The 13,399-nt window shown below is 41.4% G+C and overlaps 1 protein-coding gene across 8 annotated transcripts in view; it reads right to left on the bottom strand.

Moving 5' to 3' along the window:
* Positions 1–13,399, bottom strand: part of MBNL2 (muscleblind like splicing regulator 2) — a 172,524-nt gene that overhangs the window by 44,717 nt on the left and 114,408 nt on the right. For all 8 annotated transcript variants that reach the window (XM_032277507.1, XM_032277506.1, XM_032277509.1 and 5 more), the window contains exons 4-5: positions 6,151–6,351; positions 2,470–2,733 (exon numbers count right to left, since the gene is read on the bottom strand). In XM_032277507.1, coding sequence (XP_032133398.1) covers positions 2,470–2,733; positions 6,151–6,351 — 465 coding nt within the window. The remainder of the gene's footprint in view (positions 1–2,469; positions 2,734–6,150; positions 6,352–13,399) is intronic.

The following is a 13,399-nucleotide window of genomic DNA, read 5'->3' as shown; positions in this document are numbered from 1 at the left end:
TCTCAAGGAAAAACAAATTTTGTGGAAAAAAACGTGTTCTTAATGCCTGTCAATCAACACACCAATGAGGATAAGTTGGAGCTGGCCTAACAGAATTACAAAGAAAAAAAAAATCTTACTTCTTATGGGATGAGATCCTTACTAGGTGGATAGGAAAATGGATTCTTCATTGGAGAAATGTGTAAAGGACCTCATTTGTGCTCTAAAAGAATTCCTTTTATTATCAGCTTTAAGTGATCAGTTTACTCTCACCATCCCTCCCCTCCTTCCCATTCCCAATTATATTGAGTTTTGGAAACTACTCTTTTACTAGAACAAAAAAGGGGAGAATTTCTCTATTTTTTTATTGACCCTTCTGTGTGGATACATACATCTCCACATATATAGGAACTGACACTCAGAAAAATCAGCATTATGTCCAATAACATAAGAATGAGAACGATGAGAGGAAAGGACACTAAAGGGACAAGGAAAGGACTCAGAGATTTAAAAACAAACACAAAACAGTGATTCAGATGAAGGGCCTAGTGCTCAAGGAGCGTGGAAATAAGCAGCTGAGATTGGAAAGGCCTCTATAACCACATGCCCTGCACCCAGTGGTGGTTACCTCAGGGCGGACGCTGCCTTTCTCACTGTAGCCCTATCACTGATCACAGGTTCATGCCTTAATAAACGTTTGTGCAACAATGCTGAGAAACGGTGAACTTGTTTTCGTGACAGCTACCCTTCCATTTTAATCAGTAATCAGTGTATGAGGTAGTGGTTGCCAGCTAGAACAAAGTGTTTTCGAACTGTGCTTTCCATCTCTGCAGTCATAGCTCTCCTTCTTGAGGGAGGACTGGCCACTGAGTCCTTCATGCTCTCTAGACCCCATTAAGCATTCCATCATGTCATTGAGGAGCATGTTATTGCTCTCAGTTACTAACTCCAAACTCCCTGAGGGCAAGGAAACCTGCCTGATTTATTTATTCTACTCAGCAAGTGCCTGATGCATGGTCTCAATAATTTTTTTGAAAGAATGAATGTGCAGTGCTTATGACATATTAACATAGACTTCTGATAAGCCAGAGAGCTCATATAAAAACAAATTAATTAGAAACTTCCGCAACCTAATGCAGAGGTTCTCAAACTTTGTGGCGCATTAGAATCACCTGGGAGCTTTTAAAAACTGCCACTGTCACCAGGTATGGTAGTTCACACCTGTAATCCCAACACATTGGGAGGCCAAGGTGCGAGAATTGCGTGATCCCAGGAGTTTCAAACTAGCCTGGGCCATGTAGTGAGACCCTGTCTCTACAAAAATTTAGAACTTAGATGGGCATGGTCCCAGCTTAGGAGGCTGAGGTGGGAGGATCACTGGGGCGCAGGAGTTTAAAGCTACAGTGACCCATGATCATTCCATTGCACTCCAGCCTGGGTGACAGAGACCCTGTCTTAAAAAAAAATGCCACTGCCCAGACCACACCCAGACCAACTAAATATGAAAATAAGAAACTTCAGGGAAAAGGACAGAAGTCAGGTCAGACCATTCGGTTGTTCCAAGCCAAATTTGATAAGCAGTGTCTAAGCACGTGTTTCTCAAATGGTAATGTGCATACGAAACACAGTGGGGATGTTTTACAATTTAAATTCTGATGCTCTGAGGTCTGGAGTGAGGCCCAGGATTCTGGGGTCTCCACAGGCTCCTAGGTGATCCTACATCGGGCCCCTAAGGGACAATTAGGCTTCCTGAGATTCTGAGCAGTAGCAGGCTCCCAGGCGATGGTAATGATGTACTACTGGTCTCTAATGAGTGACTCAGGGAAGGGGGGCTCAGGGAAGCAAGCCTAGGTCACAGGTTTTTTTTTTTTTTTTTTTTTTTTTTTGGCACTAGCCAGGTCGGCTCCACTTTCATCTGTTTCATGCATGGCTATTCTGCATAAAATCTCACTGGGGTGGGGCCTCTGACCAGCAATGCCCTTGTGATAAGTGAAAGAAGAGGAGAGAAAAATGGGAGCAGGGAAGAGCCAGTCACTGACCAGATCACTGGCTGGGCTCCTCGTAGGCCACAGCTGTCCGCGGCTGCTCCAGGAGCAGGCTGCGTCCTCGTGCTCAGCTGCGGAAATGCACCTCTCTTTCCCCTCTCTGCAGCGGTGCCCACCTTGTTGTGCATTACCAGGGCCCTGAGCCTCTCTTAAGAAGATTCTAAGCGAGCACGCTGTCTTCGCTACCCTGGGAGTGGGGACCGAGCTCACGGACCCCTGGGCTGTCCCTGCACCTGAGGGATTTACTTATTGTGCTGAAGAAGGGCAGGAGGGGGAAACAAAACAAAACAAAAAGGGGGAGAACGACAGCAAAACTTAGGCAGCGGAGCAGCGGGAATAGCAGCCTTCCATGTTTCCCGAGTGTGTGGAAGAGCATCCAAGCCCCAGCCCGGAGCGGCCTCCGCGGAGGCGCCGGGGTGCAGGGGCGGCGGGCGGCCGCACTTACCATGACTGTGGCCGCGGCCGCGGCTGCCTGGGCGGCCACCGCAGCTTGGTTGGCTTGGTGCTGCGCAGCTTTGATTTTGGCCTGCAAGTGTGCAGGAGGGTGAAAATATTTGCATTTCTCCCTCATGCAACGCCCCTTTATGTAATCCATACAAACGGTTACGGTGTTGTCGCTTGTGTCGATCATGGTGCTGTCTGCGGGGTGTGCAAAGCGGCAGTCGGTCTCTCCCCGGGCACAGTTTCCTCGCTGGAACTCCCTGCATACCTGAGACAGGAAGAAGAGCCGCGCTGCAGAGGCAGGTCTGAGCCCAGGCGCCCCTGCGGCCGGCCACCGCGGGGGGAGCGGAGGCTTTGCCTGGCTTTCAGTGGTGGCTCTGGTACCACTGGCAAGAAAATATCGATTATCCGGAACCCAGGTAACCAGAATCTCTGACACACTCATTTGAGTTCTGTTTTATCCCCTTTCTTAGGGTGAAAATCTGTATTGAGAAAATAATCCGAAATCTACATTTCAGCTAAAATAATAAAGGGAAATCAACAAGGCCTCCATTGTCCCTGGGTAACGTATTATGCATCTATCATCTATCCATCCACCCATTCATGTATCTATCATCTATCTATTATCTATAATCTATCTATCAATCCATACATCCATTCATCCACCTATCGTCTGCTATCATCAATCTATCCAGTTATCTATCCATCTGTTCATTCATCCATCATCTATTATCTATCTATCCATCTATCTCTGTCTATCCATTCACCCATCCAGCTATCCATCTATCCATCCATTCATGTAGCTATCATCTATTATCTGTCATCTATCTATCCATCCATCCATTCATCCATCTATCATCTACTATCATAAGTCTACCCAGTCATCTATCCATCTATTCGTTCATCCATCTACCATCTATCAATTATCTATCCATCACCTATTATCTATCTATCCATCTATCTCTATCATCCATCCATCCATCCATCTGTCCATCTACCTATCATCTGTTCATCTATCATTACTTTTAATGGCAAAAACTGCTTTTGTACCAACCTAATATTATCTATTATCTATATATCTGTATACTATCTATCCATTCTTCTATTCATCCATTCATTCATCCATCCACCCATCCATCATCTATCATCTAGCTACCTACCTATCTAAAATCTATCAATTAATTAATCATCTAATTTATTTATCTACCTATCCAAATGCCTGCTTACCTACCTATAATCTACCTATTATCTATCAGTTAGTTACCTATAATCTATCTATCTATATACCTTCAATATCCTACTCGGATGACAATTCTGAGAATGCTATAGGGTTTTTTTGTGTGTGTGGAGGGACGATTTCATCATAGCTCAAGCTACCAGGTCATAGCTGTACAAAAAGAATCAGGGAAAATGATAAACTTGTTCCTCCTCTCTCTGAGGAGTTGGGGTGGGGTGAATCTGAACATTTCTATTTCCCATTCCTTCTCTCCTGCTCTACAAAGATAGCATAATCATAAATCAGAAGAACAATATCTGAGACACTAAAACTTTCATTTTAAAGGCCACCATACTATTATTTTTAACAGCACAGAAAAGACCAAAAAAAAAAACATAAAAATGAAGAGAAATATGGCAAGAGATAAAAAGAAAGAAATAAATGGAGGAAAATAGTTTATTTAAAAAATTCTTTAATGCTAAATTATCCTGAAATCTTGTGTAACTAGAAGTCTCCATCCCCTGAGAATTCTGGTGGATCAAGATTTTACTGCATGAAAAAAGATTTCTTTAGAATTTGAAGAGTATTTTTAATTATTCCCTGAATATAGGCAACGTGAAATAGCATAAATAACACATGTATATTATATAATTATTCTCTGCTTATACATATTAGCAGGAAAGATTTATGAGTAGAATTGCAAGTTATTTATTTTTAAGCTCTAATTCCCAAGTGGATATGTAAGTGATCATCATGTTGATCGTTAGTGATGTTACATGAAGAGTCTCTGACCTGAAATTTAAGTATTGTGAAAATCAGACATACTTGGGAAATACTGTTTCACTGACCAGTGACCAGGTTGAAGGTAAACAGCATGAATCACCAGATTGTTAATTATTTCCTCCTACTTTGGGTATTAGCCAACATTTTATCTTTAGTTTATAAAATGCACAAAATAAAATATTGCTAAGATGTTCCCACAGATTCTGAGTAAGCCTTCCTCCATCAACGGAAGACTTCTGTCTGACAGCGTCATAGGTGTGGATCCGCCATCAAGCTCCTACCAAGGGGCTCTGTGTGCAGCTGACTTCATTCCTGCTTTGAAATGAACCAAAAGCTGCTCTGCTAAAATCATTGTGAATCATTTTTACAGGTCTTTGTCTACCAGCCCTGTTGGGAAGGACTATTTGTTCCCAATTCCGCTGATTTAATTTGTTTTCTAAAATACAGTCACATACTGAACACAAAAGCTCCGTGGGTCCAGCAGGTGGAGCCCAAAACACTTTTCCGGTCCTGTGAAAGGTCTGTTCAGCAATTGACAAGGATAGGCTGGATCTTTCCAAAACAGTAGCAATTAGTTTATATTCTCTTCATCTGGGCATCCAGATTGACACTAAGTGAAAAAACATATATCTTCTAAAAATCTGCAGTTTGAAATTCTGAGTTTTAAAACCTCCACAAGTTATTAAGCAGCCACATTTTACTGCCCTCAAAGTTTATTGGGTTAATATTTAAACAAATGCACATTGAAAGAACATTCTCTAATGATCCCACTGACAGAAAGCATGGTGTACATCCTAACCAGATGCGTCACCTAACAACTTTAATCAGTAGTGGAATTAAAGGAGTTCTCTGAAAAAATATCTATAAGAATCTCTATACACCCTTATCAAGTGCTGTAGTGAATAGCATAGGGATATAGTAGTAAGATAAATAGATGAGTTTTATAGCTCTGATTAAAGAGAAATTTTACCCAACAAACTATAGGAGGTTTGGTTTGATTCATAACTTAAGAATGATGTTTTATAAATATCAAAACTTACTTTTCTGAATGTCATAGAACAATTAAGATTAAAGAAAATATCTCAATAACTAAATTTACTCATCCTCCAATTTCCTGTTTAGCAATAACACAATCAGAACTAATATGCCAGAACATTCTAGAGCAGCCATACTTGTTCTTAAGATACTGAAATATGATCATACCAATTGGTAAATAGTTGTAGTGCCACTTACTCCCACCACTGTCCCTAAGTGTCCTTGGCTGCCCTGGTTGCTGGGTTCCTGACCCACCAGTTTCCAGAACTTTCCAGGGTCTAGCAAGGGTTAGACCTTGACATGAGGAGGCCTTCAGGACCTGGAGCCATTTCTCTGGGCTGCATCATGATTGAGTCACTGATCTATTGATTGTTTAATAGTTTGTCCTTAAATGCATATTCCATGCAGCTGATTTTTGTTAGTGTTAAAACTAGTCTTTTCCATAAACTAATTTCCTTTATACTTGGCCTTAACTTCAAACCATAGAGTTATGAATGCATGGGTTTTAGGTGAGAGAGTGTGTGTGGGGTGTGTGTATGTGTGTGTACATGGCTGTTTTGCAGGACTGAATTCTATCTCACAAGCAATCACTTATACAGAAACATACTTGTACCACAAACACATCTCAAAACACAAATAGAATTGAAGTACCTCCAGTTTGTCAGTCCTGAGAAGTTTCTGAGTTGCAGTTGAGCCCGGGACAGTGACCGGTGGACTTCCGGGAACAATAACAGGCGTGGTGGGCAGAATTTCTGTTGGGACTAACCCAACTCCAGGGGTTACAGGTGCTAAGTAAGGAGCAAAGCTAATAGCCGTGTTTGTCCCTATCGCGGGACCTACAGGAAAAGTGGGCTGTTAAAGGAAGACAAGACAACACAGGAGAAAGAGTTCTTTAGAATAAAACTTCAAAAAATTACCAGCAAATGTCATTTGAGCAAAATGCATTCATCATATCCTCTTTGTGTTAGTTGTATAGCTCGATGCTGACCTGCATTAAAAATGAAATCCAGAGACCCTCTCTTCCCTAAACCATACAGAAATATGAGAGAACGTCATAGAAATCTCTAGTTACAGGAACTAGATTAAGCTTTCGTCTCTATGAAAGTGTTCTCAACAACAAAAGAATAATTTCAACTCTAATTATTCAATATCCCGAACTGTTAAATATCATAACACTAAGGTAGTGAAACCTGTAGAATACTGACTGATAATCTTTGATTTATTCTATGTGTTTCTCAAAGGGAAAGGAGAAATGAAACCCCTTGATTATAGCCTGATTTTCAAGTTGCCTAAGTCTATGCATTCTCAAACAGTGGAGCTTATTTGCAATTTTATTTTGCCCAGACTTATCAGTATGTTTCCATATTCTGTCATTAGCATATACATTCTCAAAATTCATAGGTACTTTTCAAATCAACCTATGATTTTTTTGCTCTAGTTCAACTATGTCTAGATCCAGTCAGTCTTCCCTTCCTAAAAGGTTTTATGGAAAAGCTTTTTAATCAATTTTTCAATTGGCCATTAAAAGTTGGTTTGGTTTCCTAGATCACAAAATCAACACAGCAGTGACAAGAGCATACAGAATCTTATTAAATTTGCTCTCTGACACTGTATTCCTCATTTAAGAATAAGAAGAACTACACTAGTGGGTTGAAGTGATGATTATTTTTAAAAGTTCCACCTAAAAATATGTAAATAATTCCATTTTTTAGAAAGGAAATAATGTACATTTAAGAGAACAAACCTTGTTAAGTAATTTAAAATACTAAAGACTTTTCTTAGAATAAATTGTACACTGAATTGGACCTGAATGCTTCTTTCTGTTTGTATGTTAATTTCAGATGATTTTTAACCTATTTGTTTTCAGATATTTGCAATCATATATTAACGCAATTTTGTAACACTGAATTTTACTGTTGCTTGTGACACTTTTAGCATTGAACTATGCTGTGTCATGTGTATTCTCTGTTTCTACATTGCGGGTGACATTCTTTTGTCTATTTATGACCCCGGATGAACTGTTTAACATATGAGAAAAATAACAACTGACGTTTAGTAAACATTTTTCTTTATAGCAGTAACAGAAAAATATCTCTTATGAATACTCATGATAGAGAACAGTAAATTATTGACAGTTTGTGCGGCAGTTACCAGATAGGAAGGAAAGCCTATTTTCGAAGTGACTGGAAGGGCTGGTTCTAATGGTGTTAGAAGGGTACTGTCTCTGTACTCCCACGAGGAGCTCTTAGATCTTTATGGCTCAGATATAAAATCCACTTTGGGAGCAAGTTGCATCATAAGGTGTGAACGTGGGAAATAGACAGCAGTTAGGATTTTTTCTCCCTTGACTATAAACAAAAGTTTTTATGTGTATGTTACTCAATGAGTCATAATTATAGAAAGTTGTGATTTTCAGTAACTGTAGCTTTTATAATTTAGCACTACTGGAGAAAAATCCAAGTGATTTAAATGGTCTACGGACCATGTAATGTTAGGATTTTTAAAAATAATCAATTCTGAAAGGTCATAAATCACAGCACATGAGTGATTCAGTGGACTAGCTCTGTCAGAAATGCCTGGGGGAGAGTTTACAAATAGAGATAAATTCTGACCCAATAGGTCTAGGCTGAGACCTTGATATTTACATTTTTGAATTTTACTAAATGATCCGATGCATGCCCAAATTTAGGGACCACTGTCATAAGTGAGGAGTGAAAATAGTCTTAAAATACTTGGACTAAATGTGTAATTTAACCCAGAGACGAATTATCAACGTAAACATTTAGATAAAAGAGCCCTCCCCCATATTTCGATTTTTACTTTCTCTGGAAGCAAATTCTCAACCCTCCTAGCCCGCAGATCATTTGAAGCCAGGGTTAACGTGGTGCCATAAATACGGGTTGTACTTTGGCTTGTCAATAGGATTGAGAGCCTCAAAACTCATTTCCCAAAACCATTTTGGATATCAACAAATCTATTCCAATTAGCTAACTTTTCCCTTCAAAAAAGTATGTTACTTGTTCATCTGAGTTCATAGTCAAAAAGGAATATTCCAGTATGTTTTATTGATGATGGCAATAACATAGTTCATAGAGAAATAGTATTATTTTAAAGTAAAACCATAGATGTTAGACTCAGAGAGACCTGAATTCAAATCTAGTGCTCTGACACTTACTAATTTTTAACGTGGGGAGGAAATTAAACTCCCTGGGCTTTAATTTTCTTATCTGCAACGAGGAAGTGAAACTACTTAGCTGAAAGGATTGGGCAGAAGGAGGTGCTATTGCGCCCCCACTTCTCGTGGTCCGAGCTCAATAAAAAGCAGCTACATTAATACTGTAAAAATCAATATTGATCAAGTTTTTTTTGGCCTCAAATTATCTAACAGTTCTACAACAGAGATGTAATGAGCATAGCAGTATAGTAGGGGTATAAAAGTGAGTAAAATTATAGCAAATATTTTCTCTTTCCTTTTGAAACGTGGACTGAAAAAAATGTTTTTCTGTCCCATGAAACTGAAAGTTGCAAGTTCATAGGCCTTACGAAGACAGATGCAGTTGGTTATTTTCCTTTCTGATGTAGCGTGTCTTTCATTGAAGTTGATTCGTTAAAAAATATAGTTAGGAGGATTTGCAGAGACGTTCACTCCGTGTTAATACTATTCTGGATAATAATGGTTTACATCTGGGAAAGGTTCTGGTCCTTCTCAAGGCATTCTCACACTTGTCTTCTTTAATCTTCTCAAATCCATGAGAAGTAAGTGTGGCAGCAAGAACAGCCCAGCCTTCCAGGTGAAAGCAATTTAAAGGAGAGCCGCTAAACGGATAACCCAAGGTCAGTGCTGCAAGGCAAAGTCAAGGCAGAACACCCCGGGACTCCTGGCTCCTGGTCTGAGGCCGCTTCCACTCTTCTGCAATTACTAGATTTTGTTGGTTATTTCATAAAACAAAAGAGGAAAAAGATCAGTTGTCCGTATGTTTTTGGAGCGAATGCAGAGAGCGTTGGTGGAGCGTTGCACAGGGACGCGTCCCACAGCCTGCCTGGAAAAGTGGTTCTCAGACCCTGGATTCGAATTAAACTCCCGAGGAGAATGTCCGCCAACAACGGATCCCGGTGTCTGCGTTTGGTTCTCAGCCGGCGGCTGAGAAAAGAGGAGGGCAGCACCTTCCAATGATTCTGTTCCTGGAAGCGCACCAACCGCAGCTTGGGAGAATTAGCCCTGCAGTTTCTCAGAAGTGCTGCTGCCAGGCTGTCCGAGACAGGACCCATTTGGTCCACGTCATCCCTCAGCTCTCAGCCGCAGCTAAGGGGCCAGAGGACAAGATTCGCGGAAAGCCTCCTTGAAGAAAATCGCTTCTGAAACGCCGGTCTGGAGAGCTCCTGCCCTGGTCTCCACTCCACCTTCGGTGTTTCTCACCGCAGTCTTCCACGCCCTGCTTTCCTTCCCAGGACATCAGGTCCGGGTTCAAAGATGACAAACACACACACACCGCGCGCGCACACACACACACACACACACACAACACACTCATATACACAACTCAGTCACACATTCACATACACACAACACACACTCCCATACACTCACAACCCACTCACATACACAACACAACACACTCATGTGCACTCACACACACTCAAAACGCACCCACAAACATATGTACGCTCACACACACAACACTGATACACTCAAAACAACACACTCACTACACACTCACACAACACTCATACACTCAAAACAACACACTCATGTACACTCACATACTCAAAACATGCCCACAGACACACAACACACTCATGTACACTCACCACACACACTCCCATATACACAACCCACTTACATACACTGATACACATACACAACACACATGTACACGCACACACACTCAAAACGCACCCACAGACACAACACACATGTATACACACAACACTCATACACTCAAAACACACTCATGTACACTCACTGCACACTCACAATACTCATACACTCGAAACACAACACACTCATGTACAGTCACACACAAAACATACCCATAGACACAACACATTCATGTACACTCACTACACACACAACACTCATACACTTGAAACACATAACACACTCATGTGCACACATATACACACTACACTCAGACACACATATACTCACACAACACACACATGTATACTCATATACTCACTCAAAACACACACACACATAAACTCATACACTCACACAACACACACTCAACACACTTATGTACACTCACATTCACAACACACCCACATACACACCACACACAACACATACACACACATACACAAACACACTTGTACACATATAATACATACAACTCATGTACACTGATACACTCAAAACACACACACATCACATACAACACACACACACCACACTCACAACATACCCACATCCCCCACACACTCACAAATACACTCATGCATACACCACAAATACATTCACTACACACAAGACACATACACTCACAGTACACAGGCAACACAAACACACTACAGACAACACACATGCACTCAGAACACACTTGCACACATATATACACTCACTGCACACCTGCATGCATCCATATACTCACTATACACACACTACACACTTCCACACATACACTCACTACACACTCACACTTATGTACTTACAACACACTCTCACGCACACATGCACATTCTTTGCTATTTTGTAGCAGCAAGGGGACTTACTTAGCCAAGGGTAATGGCTAAGTGGCCTGAGTCATTTCATGGCTCAAAAGTCCAGTCAATAGGCAAGAATGCTGTTGTTCCACTCGTTTAGAATGCGTCTGCTTTAAATGGTAGGTGGCAGGCACTGGCTAAAAGGCTCCTCCCTCTACTGCCAGAAGCAGCTCCAGAGAGCAGAAGACCCATGCAAGACTTGTCCCTTGGGACTTTTCCGTCTCTATCCTCCTAAAGTTCGTCCACATTTGCTGCTTTATCTTGAGTGCACATCTGACAGCTGGGCATGCTCTGGGAAGGGCGGGAGGGAAGAATTCCTGTCCTATTCTATCAGGAATTGGGGAGAGAAAAGCTGCTAGGAGGAATAAATGAAGGGGACTTTTCAAATATTGTGAATTTGAGACAGAAGGGTTGTAAGAGAAGAGAATAACTTGAATTTTCATTCCCTTAATAAATATTTATTGGCGTAGACATGGTGCCAGAATACTGTGTACATTGATTAAACTGAAGCCCTAATGAAAAAGAAGAAAACAAACAAAATTACAGTTCATTTGTATGGATAAGCAGAAAAGGAGGAGGACTCTCTGGTAAAGAGGGCTGAGGGTTGTAGGTAGGCTGCAGGGGTGCACCTGGAGTCCTTATGAATGAGGTGAGTTAATGTGTGAAGAGCACTAGGACATGGACAGGCCAGCAAAGGCAGAAGCTGGGGGCACGCATGAACTGTGTGCGTTCACCTGGCAATGTAGGCAGCAGGGTGGTGACCAGATCACAGAGGCCATAGGTCATGGTCAAGGTCAGAGTTTCGGCTTTGTCCCAGTAAAATGGGAAATCATTGAGGGACTTTACATAAGGGAGTGACAGGATGCTGTGTATGTTTTTAAAAGATTGCTCTGGTTGTTGTATATCAGACATAATGGAGCAATGCAAGAGTGGATATTGACAGATTAGGAAGTTAAATGCTTGTATGGTATTTTGATAAAAGGTTAATGGTGGCTCAGATGAGGGTGCTGAGATGTAGGGGAATGGATGGGGTTCAGGGCAGATATGACAGGAGTTGCTGGTGAACTGGATGTCAGAAAGTGTTCAGGAAAGAGTCCGCTAGGTTTTGGTGTGAGATTGCTGGTTGATAGTACCATTTACTAAAAATGGGAAGAATTTGATTTTGAACGTGTCAAGTTCCTGTAAGTAATTTAAAGGTGAGGCCAGTCGAAAGGTGGATTTATGAGGCTGGGGCTCAGAGGTGAGGTTGAGATGGATGAATACATTTCGGGGTTCTTAGTCTTTAGATGATTGACAGTCACAGGAATGGATGTGACCACAAGGGAGAGGGTAGATGGAAAGAAATATCCAGCTCTTAGAACTTCAGCATACAGAAAAGGGACATGGTGGGCAACAGAGACAGAGGAATGAGTGATCAAGGAGGAAGGAGTGTTTAACAAAGGAGAGATTGGTCATTGAGTTGAATATTGCTGAGCGGTGGAATAAATTGTTAGTCCCTTCTGGCTGCTTTTAGAAAATACCATAAACTGGGTGGCTTAGAAACAACAGAATTGAATTTCTCACAGTTTTGCTGCCCCAAATCAAGGTGCTGGCAGATCTGATGTCTGATGAGAATCAGCTCCCTGGGTCATAGACAGCGCCTTCTTGCTGTGTCTGCACATGGCAGGTGGGTGAGGGGTCTCTCCCATGTCTCTTCTTATAAGGGCACTGATTCCATTCATGAGGACTCCACCCTCAGGACCTAATTGCCTTCTATAGACCCTTGGGGGTTAGGATTCAACATGTGAATTTTGGTGGGACATAAGCATTCAGACCATAGCAACAATAAAGGTAAAAAGTGACGATTGATTTGGTAAAATATGGAGGACACTGGTGAGAGATTGCAGTGGAATGGGTTCAAGAGTGGACAGAAGAAGGAGGGAATGGAAGAAGTATCCACAGTGCTGTAAAGAATTTTGATACTTGAGACTCTCTTTATCAATTGACTTGTCTTAAGCAATTTCTGCATCTATTAGTTTCTGGTAACTGCTGTAAACAGCTATAAATTACTATAAACCCGTCGTGTTGTCTTAGAACAACACACATTTATCCCTTTTTAGTCCAGGAGGCCAGAAGATCCAAATCAGTTTCACTGAGCCAAAATCAAGGTGTTGGCAGAACCACGTTCCCTCCAGAGGCTCTAGGAGGGAATCCATTT

The sequence above is a fragment of the Sapajus apella genome, unplaced genomic scaffold (genome assembly GCF_009761245.1).
Source record: "Sapajus apella isolate SASKATOON/1434 unplaced genomic scaffold, GSC_monkey_1.0 scaffold9, whole genome shotgun sequence".
Taxonomy (NCBI): Eukaryota; Metazoa; Chordata; class Mammalia; order Primates; family Cebidae; genus Sapajus; species Sapajus apella.
The sequence above is the reverse complement of the archived record's forward strand: the minus strand, read 5'-3'. Positions and strand labels throughout refer to the sequence as shown.